The sequence below is a fragment of the Epinephelus moara genome, chromosome 5 (genome assembly GCF_006386435.1).
Source record: "Epinephelus moara isolate mb chromosome 5, YSFRI_EMoa_1.0, whole genome shotgun sequence".
NCBI classification, from domain to species: domain Eukaryota; kingdom Metazoa; phylum Chordata; class Actinopteri; order Perciformes; family Serranidae; genus Epinephelus; species Epinephelus moara.
Genome location: NC_065510.1, coordinates 30,087,497 through 30,099,960, shown reverse-complemented (window position 1 = coordinate 30,099,960; position 12,464 = coordinate 30,087,497). Strand labels below are relative to the sequence as shown.

The 12,464-nt window shown below is 42.3% G+C and overlaps 1 protein-coding gene across 1 annotated transcript in view; it reads right to left on the bottom strand.

The window, feature by feature from the left end:
* The window catches only part of LOC126390831 (complement C3-like), a gene marked incomplete at its 3' end in the record, with an annotated part of 34,056 nt that overhangs the window by 17,948 nt on the left and 3,644 nt on the right, over nt 1-12,464 (bottom strand). The window contains exons 7-19 of the mRNA XM_050045305.1: nt 9,691-9,888; nt 9,465-9,582; nt 9,294-9,382; nt 8,938-9,077; nt 7,578-7,646; nt 7,295-7,459; nt 7,016-7,145; nt 4,942-5,010; nt 3,289-3,486; nt 3,063-3,180; nt 2,892-2,980; nt 2,570-2,709; nt 1,006-1,218 (exon numbers count right to left, since the gene is read on the bottom strand). Of these exons, the coding sequence (XP_049901262.1) occupies nt 1,006-1,218; nt 2,570-2,709; nt 2,892-2,980; nt 3,063-3,180; nt 3,289-3,486; nt 4,942-5,010; nt 7,016-7,145; nt 7,295-7,459; nt 7,578-7,646; nt 8,938-9,077; nt 9,294-9,382; nt 9,465-9,582; nt 9,691-9,888 (1,736 nt within the window). The remainder of the gene's footprint in view (nt 1-1,005; nt 1,219-2,569; nt 2,710-2,891; nt 2,981-3,062; nt 3,181-3,288; nt 3,487-4,941; nt 5,011-7,015; nt 7,146-7,294; nt 7,460-7,577; nt 7,647-8,937; nt 9,078-9,293; nt 9,383-9,464; nt 9,583-9,690; nt 9,889-12,464) is intronic.

Sequence of the window (12,464 nt, the reverse complement as noted above, 5' to 3'; positions counted from 1 at the left end):
ACACACACACACACACACACACACACACACACACACACACACACACACACACACACAGAGTTTATGTCATTATATAGTAAGATTACTGGCTGTGTGATTTCAGTGCAGCGTTCAGTGAAGTAATATCTTTGTGCGTGTTTTAATTGTCAGATAGAGTCTGCCTGAGGGCAGAAGGTCAAACAGACGATAGGCAGGCTGACATGAATCCTTCAAGATGTTTGTTGATTTCTGGAGGCAGCTGGAGGTGAAAATGTCTTCCAGGGCAGGTGGGGGTGTGTTCGTTAAAATCCAAAGCGTTATAGCTAAACTCATAATCAATTGTAAAAACATGACTAGCACTTCAGAGTACCCTGCAGCATGTTTGTTAACCTCCATGACTGTATAATAAGGCATTAAGTATATTTACAGGAGGTATCGGATCATATCGTCAGGATTTGATTACATTGCTCAAATTTGGGTGCGGCTGAGCTAATGTGGAGAGATACAGAGCGTTACAGAACAGTTCGGCTCCACCTACACCTCATGCAGAAGCATTAAGTCAGGAGAGGAAGGATGAGGGTGAAATGGATACATTTCAGCACAACAATACTTTCCTAGCAATATCAACAAGGTTTTTTTTGCGGACTGAGATCCAAAAACACACCTCTGACCTGTGATATTGCTCTGCTAGCTACTACAATCCACAATCTAACATTTGGGAGTGGTTTTATAGGATGGACAGGGTTAAATAATCATATTTAATTGGATAAATTTAAATAACTGATGTTAAGGTGCTATCAAAAACATTCTAATGATTTTAAATAAAGTAAACACAGTGGGAAGTTGTGCATAATGGCACTGTGCTTTGATGTGGCCCTTCTCAAAGGTTGCAAATTTCTCAACATATCTGTCCTGCTCTCCTCAGATGGCTGCCAACATTTCATTTACAGATAAGACGACATTATTATGTAGTTGTGGACAACAGAAAAAATGCTCTTAACCTCGTTCAAAGAGTGTTTCTCTTACCACCACCTGCAGAGTCTTCACAATTCCATCACTGATATCTTGATCTTTCACAGCTGCTTTAACCTCAATGCGGTATTGTCCTTCCCTTGTGGGAATAAGAATGAAGGGTACAGACTGCGTAGTTTTGGCCCCAACTTCAATCTCCTTGCGATATTTTCCACGCTTAGAAGCAGCACTGCACACGTGTGTCTCCTCAATCAGATCCACACGTACCTTGAAAACAAAACAGAGATACAGAAGGGGAGGTACTGTAAAAGTAGCTGATAAAAGATGGTCAGCTACCATGGGCGGATTATGAGACGATGGGCTCCTGGGCACGGACATGCAAAATGTCCTCCTACATAGGAGCAAGCCACTCACAGTTTGTTATGGTTTATGTCATTTTTTGTTGTTGTTTTGTATCTCTTTGTATTGGCTGTGCATCTTTTTGTGGTATTGTGTCTCTCTGGGGTAATTTGGTGTCCTTTTTGGTCACTTTGTGCTTCTGAGGATATTTTGTGTGTCTTTGTGGTTGTTTTGCCCCTTTTGTAGTATTTGATGTCTCTTTGAAGAGATTTTGTGTCTTTCTTTGGTTGTTATTTGTCTCTTTGTGGTTGTTTTGCCTGTTTTTGTAGTTATTTTGTGTCTCTTTGAAGTATTGTTGTGTCTTTCTTTGGTCATTTTGTGTCTTTGGTTGTTTTGGCCCTTTTGTAATTATTTTGTGTCTCTTTGAAACAAGGTGTGCATTTCTTGGGCCATTTTGTATCTCTATGGTTTATCCCCTTTTGTAATTATTTCATGTCTCTTTAAAGTAATGTGTCTTTCTTTGGCTATTATAGGTCTCGTTATGGTTGTTTTGCCCCATTTGTTGTTATTTTGAGTCTCTTTGAAGTAATGTTGTGTCTTTCTTTGATCATTTTGTGTCTCTCTGTGGTTGTTTTGCCCCATTTTGTAGTATTTGATGTCTCTTTGAAGTGATTTTGTGTCTTTCTTTGGTTGTTATGTGTCTCATTGTGGTTGTTTTGCCCCTTTTTGTAGTTATTCTGTGTCTCTTTGAAGAAATGTTGTGTCTTCCTTTGGTCATTTTGTGTCTTTCTGTGATTGTTTTGCCCCTTTTGTAGTTATTTTGTGTCTCTTTGCAGTTCCATTGCATCTCTTGTGGTCTTTTAATTTGAGTGACATTTTGCAGCTGAAGACCAGTGGGGCCCCTGACTTTGTGCCCCTGGGCCTGTGCATGGTAGGCCCATACAGTAATCATCCATGTCAGTTACACATATACCTACACTTTCCATGGAGTGGATCAGATTCCGACAATGTCACACACTTTTTGTCATTACTTACAGTAACAATAATGCTATTTCTTGCCAGATTAGTGATCTAGTCCCTGTACTGACTGAAGAATGCAGAATTAACCAAATCTACTACAAAAAGTCACATTGTTTTGTGAGACAGGCCTATACATTAGTTCCATTCATCCTCTTTTTAGCAACCTGTCGTATCATAGTCTAATATTTTCTATCCTCTTGCCCTGAAGTGGTTCATGAAAAATATCCAGTATGCTTACGCTCGAATGATTCAGACTTACAGTAAAAATATCGGGGCTGTAGTTGTGGATGACTGCTTTAATTTCCAGCTGCTCTCCACGAACAGCAGAGTAGGGCAATCTGAGATCAATGAAGAAGTTCTTCTTGACAACTATTTCTAATGGTTCAGCCACACAAATACCTTAAAAACAAACAAACAAAACAACAACAACAACAAAAAAACAAGGCATGAATCAAGGACAGAAAGGGCAGCTGGGAACAGACTAATGGAAATAGAGAAACCATGGAATGTAGTTTGGGCTCTTGGTTTTGAGGTTTGTAGCGCAACTAAAACACAAGACATTTAATTCATTGAATCCTCACCGAGAGTTCTTGACAGACTGATGCCAGTGAACTGCCAGGTTGTGATTGAGTCTTGCAAAGGAACACTTTTTGTCACTGATGTGGTGTCACTGAAACAAAGAATAATACTTTTAGAGGTGAAATTAAAGCTATCAAAGTATTGTGTGAGTGTATAAGCTTCAGTTGACTCACCACTTAGGTTTACTATCAGGGCAAGGGGGCAGCGTGATATCTGACCACAGCCAACTTTCAGGGAATTTGGTGCGAGAAACAATTTCATTGCTGTCCATGTAACTGTCATCCTCTTCACCTAAAGCGTCATTAAAAAGGTTATTATGCTGATTGTTTACTGTTTCTACCAGTATGACCACCAGTAACTACCCAGGGCTTCAACCTATCCCTTGTCCCCGTCTCTTACTTCGAGCCAGTCGCAGGCTATCCTCCTTCCTCTCAGCTCGCTGGCTTTCTATCTCCTTGCAGCAGTGCAGGAAGGCCTCGACACAGGCTGCACCATCATTGATGTACTCGCTGCGCCTCTCACAAGTATATGGAACGGGGGTTTCCCTCATGCCATCCAAACAACAGTCACGTTGCAGTTGGTCCTCATATTGACTCGCTGGAAAGAAATGGGGTTGTGGGGGAGAGACAGAAGAAAGAAGATATGGAGCACAAGCAGTGTTGCCAGATTGGACTGACCAAAAATAGCCCAATCAGAGGCTAAAACCCGCCTGATCTTCATAACAGTAGCCAAATCTGGTGAATCTGGCCAAACCATGGTGACAACAATGAAAAATTCATAGAAGATAGTGCTAAAAGTTTTCATATGGACAGATGTACTGTAGACCTTTACAAGACTTTTATCACAGAATGATGATAGGATAACAAAGTGGAATTACATTTGGTTAACAGTCATTTTGTATCAAGCTAAGCCTGCTGTACATAGCGCCCTCGTAATGTCAATCATACTACTCGCTTGAGGATTTACTACTATTTACTATGACGGCATCCATTAACCATACAGTCTACAGCATCAGTGAGTGCCCACTGATTAGCTTCCTTCACAGATGGAGTTGCCACTTAACCTCTTCAGTTACTTGGTACTGAGAGCGGTGCTCAGCAGCCACCGGCATGCGAGGCCTGTCAGGCGCAGTCCAAGTTTAGACACCAGCAATGGTGGGATCACTGCAAATGTTTTGATGTGTGCTTCGCCGCCATTAGAGTGAGGCAGAACTTGAGGCCAATAACGCAGAGACCTGCTCTGAATGCCAACACGCTGCCACCTCCAGTCGTCCCCTCTGAGACAACAGCGTCATCTGCAGATAATGACATATCTGTTCTGTGCCCAGTACTTCAGTGTCCTGGGATTTTACGGCCCGGCTTGCCCAGCTTAGGCGGCTTTTGTCTTGCCCGCTCTCATCAGATGCATTGAACAACTATTTGCTTTGATGATGGAGTCGCTGGTAAGACCATATTCAGGAAATGCATTGCGACATGGTGTTTTGGGTGGATCTCTCAAGCCTACAGGCGGCCAGGTAGGGATCCTCCCTCTGTGTTTGGCGCACAGTCTATATGCAGTGTGGCAGTCTTGGCAGCCTTGTTTTGATGAGTGAGTGTTGAGGACATATGAAAGCATTGTGGTCTACGCCCGGTCTGTTCATATAATTCTATCTCTTAGACATGTCGGGCACCTTTTCAGGGTCTGTGCTCGCTGGAACAACACAGGACAGGTGAAAAGGGTTGGATGTATGTCAGCTGTGTTGCACCTGACTCCAATCTGCGCATGATACATCTACATCTTTTCATGCTCCTTGATGACCCAGGAAATGTGGTGTGCAGTGTGTCTAGTGCTTGTCTTTTGACCCTTGCAAGTTAAGGTCATGGCTCCACCCAGTTCAGTTCCATACTTTCTGGGTTGGCGGGGACCCTCTACTTCTTCACTTCAGCTGCCAGGTTACAAAGAAGTAGGCAGGCTACAGCAACTAACCTTCTACAGACATTGCAGAGAGCCTGACCTGAGTGACATGACATGTTTAGAGATAGTTACTCAGTAGTTTAAGAGTGTGTTTCTTACCCAAGCTAGTTGTTACGTCCATTATAGTCGTGGCTCGTTTTCTCCTGCTGAGGGCCGAACAATTCAAATCTGGAAACACAAGGCAGAAAAAAATATTTCACAGAACCCAACAGGGTGGGACCTAGACTTGATTTCTGCTTTGTACAACTTACATTAAGCTCTTAAAATGTGAGGTAATTTTAACAATTGGACATATGGACAGGGTGTTAGGAAATGAATCTTCAATTGTCCTTTGTATTAACTGGACTGTTAAAACATAGTGCCAGTTTTGGAGATATGTCTCAGACATATATGGTATGCCTTAGCCCCGAGCCCCAGACATTAAAAACACCTTTAAAAAAGTAAACAGTAATGTGTTGTTCAGGAAACAGTGTCTGCATTGCTTAATTGGAAAAGATAAAATGATTTGTTTGGGTGAACTAACCCATACAAATGTAGTCCCTCTGTTATCTACTGGATTTGTACCCCTAAACCTAACTTAACTGATATTTCGGTCACTTGAGAGCAAGGGGGAAAAAGCTGTAAACACAATTCTGCCATATTAGCACCTGTACCAACTCCTGGAGAAAATATCTGGCTCTTTAACTGCTTAACCAACTTGTTTTGTCATTTGGTGCTGTACAATGGATTTTAGAATACTTGCAGTGAGAACAGCTGCCTGCTGCTTGAAATAACCCAGATAAGCATGGTGAGAGTGAGCCAAAACAGTGCAGGCAGGCAGTACAACCAAAACAAAATATGAGCAATTTTACTTTATTTACAGAGGTAGTTTTACATGCATATATTGAAAGTACACAAACCGCACACAGTGTGCTTTGGCTCAAACAATTTACTTTGACAAAGAAAACCTCAAGGGTCTATGCACACTAGGGCTGTCACTTTTATTTCTTAATTTGACTGTTTGTTTGAACATAGTTCATTTTTAACTGTGATGACATGGTTAAATTTACAGCTATATGCGCAAAAAGACTGTTAGTTTACAGTCTATAAGTGCAGCAGACTGTTTATAAGCCAGCAGGCCGTTTTAAGTAGTTTGCCTTGTGATCCAGCAGAGGGCAATCTAAAATTTCACTATCAGCTTGAACTGCTGCAAGCCCTCTTGACTTACCATTGACTTACCAGTAAATGAAACTTAAGCAAAGAGGCCAATGTTGTTTTCTATGAAAATGGAGGACAGTGGCAAGTTAAGCTGTCCTGAGTGGACAATCAAGGCATGAAAGCCTTCAAGAAGCATTGTGTGGAAGTAATTTGGGTTCTACATTGTAGATGGAAAAGTAACTAACAAAGACACAGCTGTTTGTCAACTTTGTACAAAACAGCTACGTATCGTACTCTACAAGGACAACAAATTGGCAGACTCATCTGCAACATTAACTTGCCACCCGAGCGAGACAGCGGAGGCACCACAGACGAGCAGAGCAACGGCCAGTTTACAACCTTGTCAGACTGCCTACTGTTTGACACACTTCATCAAGCATCTTGCCAGAAGCTTGTAAAAATGCCATCACCGCCAAAATAGCACGATATACATGCAAGGATATGCAGCCGATTATGATGGATATGGAGCCATGATTCCAAGTCACATTACACTCTTAAAAACATAGTGCAACTGTATGAAACAACAAAAGACAACATAAAGACTATACTAAAGGATACGATAGTTGCTCTTACCACAGACAGACGGACATTGCTGGCCACACATGCTTAGTTACAGCTCACAGTATTTCAGATTCATGGGAACTTTACAATTATGTTTGGTGTACTAAGGGGCTGAGAAGAAGCCACACATCTGTCCATATTGCATTATGTGAACACCATATGTATGAAATAACTGATAATGTAACGTTAATGAACTGTTGACAACAATGATGTGCCATTTAAAAATCATTTGATCTTGATTTTTGGGAAAAGTGACAACCCTAATGGACATTTATTAGTGACATTATATTGGTACACTAAGGAGAGCATGTTCAGGGCAGTATTTGCTTTTTTGATAGGTTGCTGAAGCAGTCAAACTCAGCTATGGTTTTTACAATAGAAAAAAGAATGTGAGTGGAGAGTGTCATAGTATCACCTTCTCTGTGGGGAGTCCCGGAAGCTGTGTTGGACTCAAACAACAGCCCAGCATCGTAGAACACACTCATACCATCCTTCCCTCCACCTGGTGTACACCCTGTGTCATATGTCTCTACCATCTCCCACACCTGAGGAGGGTGGAAGTTATCACACATATAGAAATAGAGACAGATAAGGCTTGGGGTTAAGTTATATTTGGAAGAAGAGTGTATTGTCCTAGGGTTTGCAGTTTGATCCTTGGCTACACAAAATGTGCGAGAATAAATAAAGAAATTGCCTTTTTTTGGTTGAGGCGGGGCTTGTTGTTTAGGACATAGACGCCTTTGTCAACTGCCACCAGTCCAACTGTGGCTCCTGGATCTCCAGTGACCTTCAGGACAAATATGTTGCGAGGCATATAGTACTTTGTGGTCGTCGGGGGTTCTGCTGGTTCCAGTTTTAACTGAGAGAGGAGGCATATTTGTATTTGTGAAAAATACAGTTATTTTTATTAATTTGTTTGTGTGGGGTTACATTGTTCACCTACTTTAACTCTGCTATATTGGTGTGGTGTGTCTTACTGAGCCCATGCAGGAGTCCTCTGCATCCACCCAAACAGAGTCTGATACCNAGATGTGACGGGACAGTCGATATAGAGATACATTTATGTGCTGATTGCAGATAGTTGCATTGCATAGTGGTTTTTGGGGTATTTATTGCATCGTTAATGTGCCTGATATTCTGGAAACCTGCCTGTGAGGTTTTGGTGACATGTGCGCACTGTCCGCCAGTCAGCCAAACTTCGGCTTACACCGGCTGTGCTCCCCCTGCGTTGACAGTAGACTTGGTTTCAGCTGGCGAGCTTTTAGCGCGCCTTCGGCGAAGCCTTTTGGCACGAAACTGTCACTGCGCCAAGCTGGATCTGTCGACACCTCCCCCTGCTGCGCCGCCACACCCATCTCAGCGCACCTCGGTCTGCCAAACTACCAAACTGAGCGCGCCTTGGGTTGCGCTACTCGAAACTAGCTCTGTGCGGGGTTCGCCACCCTGCGCCACCCTGCGCTGCGCCGGGAAACTAGAGCCCTTTGTGTTTTCAATGCAAAGAATGCATGTAACGGGTACACTTGCGCTGTTTCTCCGCCATCTTGTTCAAATGAGCCAGATGTAGAGGGTGGGTATTTATACGTCAAGGCCTCAAGCTGGAAAAGACTTCCTGTTAGGAACCTCTTGTGTTACCTTACACATCACACCTAACAGATCCCTCCTAACTCCTAACGCTAACTCCTTACTGGCAGGAATAAGAGACATGAGACTGCCTTAGAGATGGCGGACCTCGAACGACTTCCAGTTCAAGTAAGGAGTTAGGAGTTAGCAGTATAAAATAAGAGACTTGGGACGTACTCAAGGTGTACCTACTCAGAGTTGACTGAACTAATTAGAATCAGCTGTTCTGGAACCGGATACTCAGAGTTTCCCAGCTCAGGGTAAGTCAACTCAGAGTTCAGGATTAGACTCAGAGTTTGTTGAACCTCCTACCTGGAATACCCCTCAGTAAGGCCCCTGACTTTGGGCCCCTGGGCCTGTGCATGGTAGGCCCATACAGTAATCCATCCATGTCAGTTACACATATATACCTACACTTTCCATGGAGTGGATCAGATTCCGATGATGTCAAACACTTTTTGTCATTACTTACAATAACAATAATACTATTTCTTGCCAGATTAGTGATCTAGTCCCTGTACTGACTGAAGAATGCAGAATTAACCTAATCTACTAAAAAAAGTAACATTGTTTTGTGAGACAGGCCTATACATTAGTTCCATTCATCCTCTTTTTAGCAACCTGTCGTATCATAGTCTAATATTTTCTATCCTTTTGCCCTGAATTGATTCATGAAAAATATGGTCCAGTATGCTTACTTGAATGATTCAGACTTACAGTAGAAATATTGGGGCTGTAGTTGTGGATGACTGCTTTAATTTCCAGCTGCTCTCCACGAACAGCAGAGTAGGGCAATCTGAGATCAATGAAGAAGTTCTTCCTGACAATTATCTCCAATGGTTCAGCCACACAAATACCTTAAAAACAAACAAACAACAAAACAGACAAAAAAACAATGACAACAACAACAACAACAACAACAAAAAACAAGGCATGAATCAAGGACAGAAAGGGTAGCTGGGTGAGGAACAGACTAATGGAAATAGAGAAACCATGGAATGTAGTTTGGGCTCTTGGTTTTGAGGTTTGTAGCGCAACTAAAACACAAGACATTTAATTCATTGAATCCTCACCGAGAGTTCTTGACAGACTGATGCCAGTGAACTGCCAGGTTGTGATTGAGTCTTGCAAAGGAACACTTTTTGTCACTGATGTGGTGTCACTGAAACAAAGAATAATACTTTTAGAGGTGAAATTAAAGCTATCAAAGTATTTTTTGAGTGTATAAGCTTCAGTTGACTCACCACTTAGGTTTACTATCAGGGCAAGGGGGCAGCGTGATATCTGACCACAGCCAACTTTCAGGGAATTTGGTGCGAGAAACAATTTCATTGCTGTCCATGTAACTGTCATCCTCTTCACCTAAAGCGTCATTAAAAAGGTTATTATGCTGATTGTTTACTGTTTCTACCAGTATGACCACCAGTAACTACCCAGGGCTTCAACCTATCCCTTGTCCCCGTCTCTTACTTCGAGCCAGTCGCAGGCTATCCTCCTTCCTCTCAGCTCGCTGGCTTTCTATCTCCTTGCAGCAGTGCAGGAAGGCCTCGACACAGGCTGCACCATCATTGATGTACTCGCTGCGCCTCTCACAAGTATATGGAACGGGGGTTTCCCTCATGCCATCCAAACAACAGTCACGTTGCAGTTGGTCCTCATATTGACTCGCTGGAAAGAAATGGGGTTGTGGGGGAGAGACAGAAGAAAGAAGATATGGAGCACAAGCAGTGTTGCCAGATTGGACTGACCAAAAATAGCCCAATCAGAGGCTAAAACCTGCCTGATCTTCATAACAGTAGCCAAATCTGGTGAATCTGGCCAAACCATGGTGACAACAATGAAAAATTCATAGAAGATAGTGCTAAAAGTTTTCATATGGACAGATGTACTGTAGAATTTTACAAGACTTTTATCACAGAGTGATGATAGGATAAAGTGAAATTACATTTGGTTGTGATGATAATCAGTTAACAGTCATTTTGTATCAAGCTAAGCCTGCTGTACATAGCGCCCTCGTAATGTCAATCATACTACTCGCTTGAGGATTTACTACTATTTACTATGACGGCATCCATTAACCATTCAGTCTACAGTGTCAGCGAGTGCCCACTGATTAGCTTCCTTCACAGATGGAGTTGCAACTTGCCACATAACCTCCTGAGTTACTTGGTACTGAGAGCGGTGCTCAGCAGCCACCGGCATGCGAGGCCTGTCAGGCGCAGTCCAAGTTTAGACACCAGCAATGGTGGACTCACTGCAAATGTTTTGATGTGTGCTTCGCCGCCATTAGAGTGAGGCAGAACTTGAGGCCAATAACGCAGACACCTGCTCTGACTGTCAACATGCCACCACCTCCAGTCGTCCCCTCTGAGACAACAGCGTCATCTGTAGATAATGACATATCTCTTCTGTACCCGGTACTTCAGTGTCCTGGGATTTTACGGCCCGGCTTGCTCAGCTCCGGCAGCTTTTGTCTTGCCCCCTCTCATCAGATGCATTACTTTGATTATGGAGTCGCTGGTAAGACCATATTCAGAAAACGCATTGCGATATGGTGTTGTGGGTGGATATCTCAAGCCTACAGGCGGCCAGGTAGGGATCCTCCCTCTGTGTTTATATATGCAGTGTGGCAGTCTTGGCAGCCATGTTTTGTTGAGGACATATGAAAGCATTGTGGTCTAGACATGTTGGGCTCCTTTTCAGGGTCTGTGCTCGCTAGAACAACAGCGAAGAGGGTTGGGTGTATGTCAGCTGTGTTGCGCTTGACTCCAATCTGCGCATGATACATCTACATCTTTTCGTGCTTCTTGATGACCCAGGAAATGTGTTGTGCAGTGTGTCTGGTGCTTGTCTTTTGACCCTTGCAAGTTAAGGTCATGGCTCCACCCAGTTCAGTTCCATACTTTCTGGGTTGGCTGGGGCCCTCTACTTCTTCACTTCAGCTGCCAGGTTACAAAGAAGTAGGCACGCTACAGCAACTAACTTTTAGCCAGTGAATATCAGTATCGCTGGGTCAATGTCATGTCATTTATTGGGCTCCACTCACTGTCCCTATGGTACCCCAATACATGGTATGGCAAAGTAGAGTACTGAAAAAGTCAGCAGCGCAAGAAGACCTTATACAGACATCACGGAGAGCCTGACCTGAGGGACATGAGATGTTACTCGGTAGTTTAAGAGTGTGTTTCTTACCCAAGATAGTTGTTATGTCCATTATAGTCGTGGCTCGTTTTCTCCTGCTGAGGGCCGGACAATTTAAATCTGGAAACACAAGGCAGAAAAAAAAATTTCACGGAACCCAACAGGGTGGGACCTAGACTTGATTTCTGCTTTGTACAACTTACACTAAACTCTTAAAATGTGAGGTAATTTTACAATTGGACATATGGACAGGATGTGAGGAAATTAATCTTCAACTGTCCTTCATATTAACTGGATTGTTTGGAGATATGTCTCAGACATATATGGTATGCCTTAGCCCTGAGCCCCAGACATTAAAAACACCTTTAAAAAAAGTAAACAGTAATGTGTTGTTCAGGAAACAGTGTCTGCATTGCTAAATTGGAAAAGATAAAGTGATTTGTTTGGGTGAACTAACCCATACAAACGTAGTCTCTCTGTTATCTACTGGATTTGTACCCCTAAACCTAAATTAACTGATATTTCGGCTATTTGAGAGCAAGGGGGAAAAAGCTGTAAACATAATTCTGCCATATTAGCACCTGTACCAACTCCTGGAGAAAATGTTTGGCTCTTTAGTTGCTTAACCAACTCACTTTGTCATTTGGTGCTGAGCAGGAAGTGTACAAAACAAAATATAAGCAATTTTACTTTTTTTTACACAGGTAGTTTTACATGCATGTTTTGAAAGTACACAAACCGCACACAGTGTGCTTTGGCTTAAACAATATACTTTGACAAAGAAAACCTCAAGGGTCTATGTACACTGTCACTTTTATTTCGTAATTTGTAATTTGTTCGAACATAGTTCATTTTTAACTGTGATGACTATGGGGTGCCGTTTGTAAAGTGGCTCACGCTGAAAATAACATCAACATTTTGCCACATTTAGCTTCAAACAATGTTTAAAGAAGTGTTGTGAATTTTTTAACATCACCTTTTACCACATTTACAGCAATATTTGTTAACTTAGAAATATATTAAATCTAAATATTAAATGTGGCACCTAAATGTTAAATGTTAAATCTAAATATTAAATCTAAATCTAAATGTTAAATCTAAAT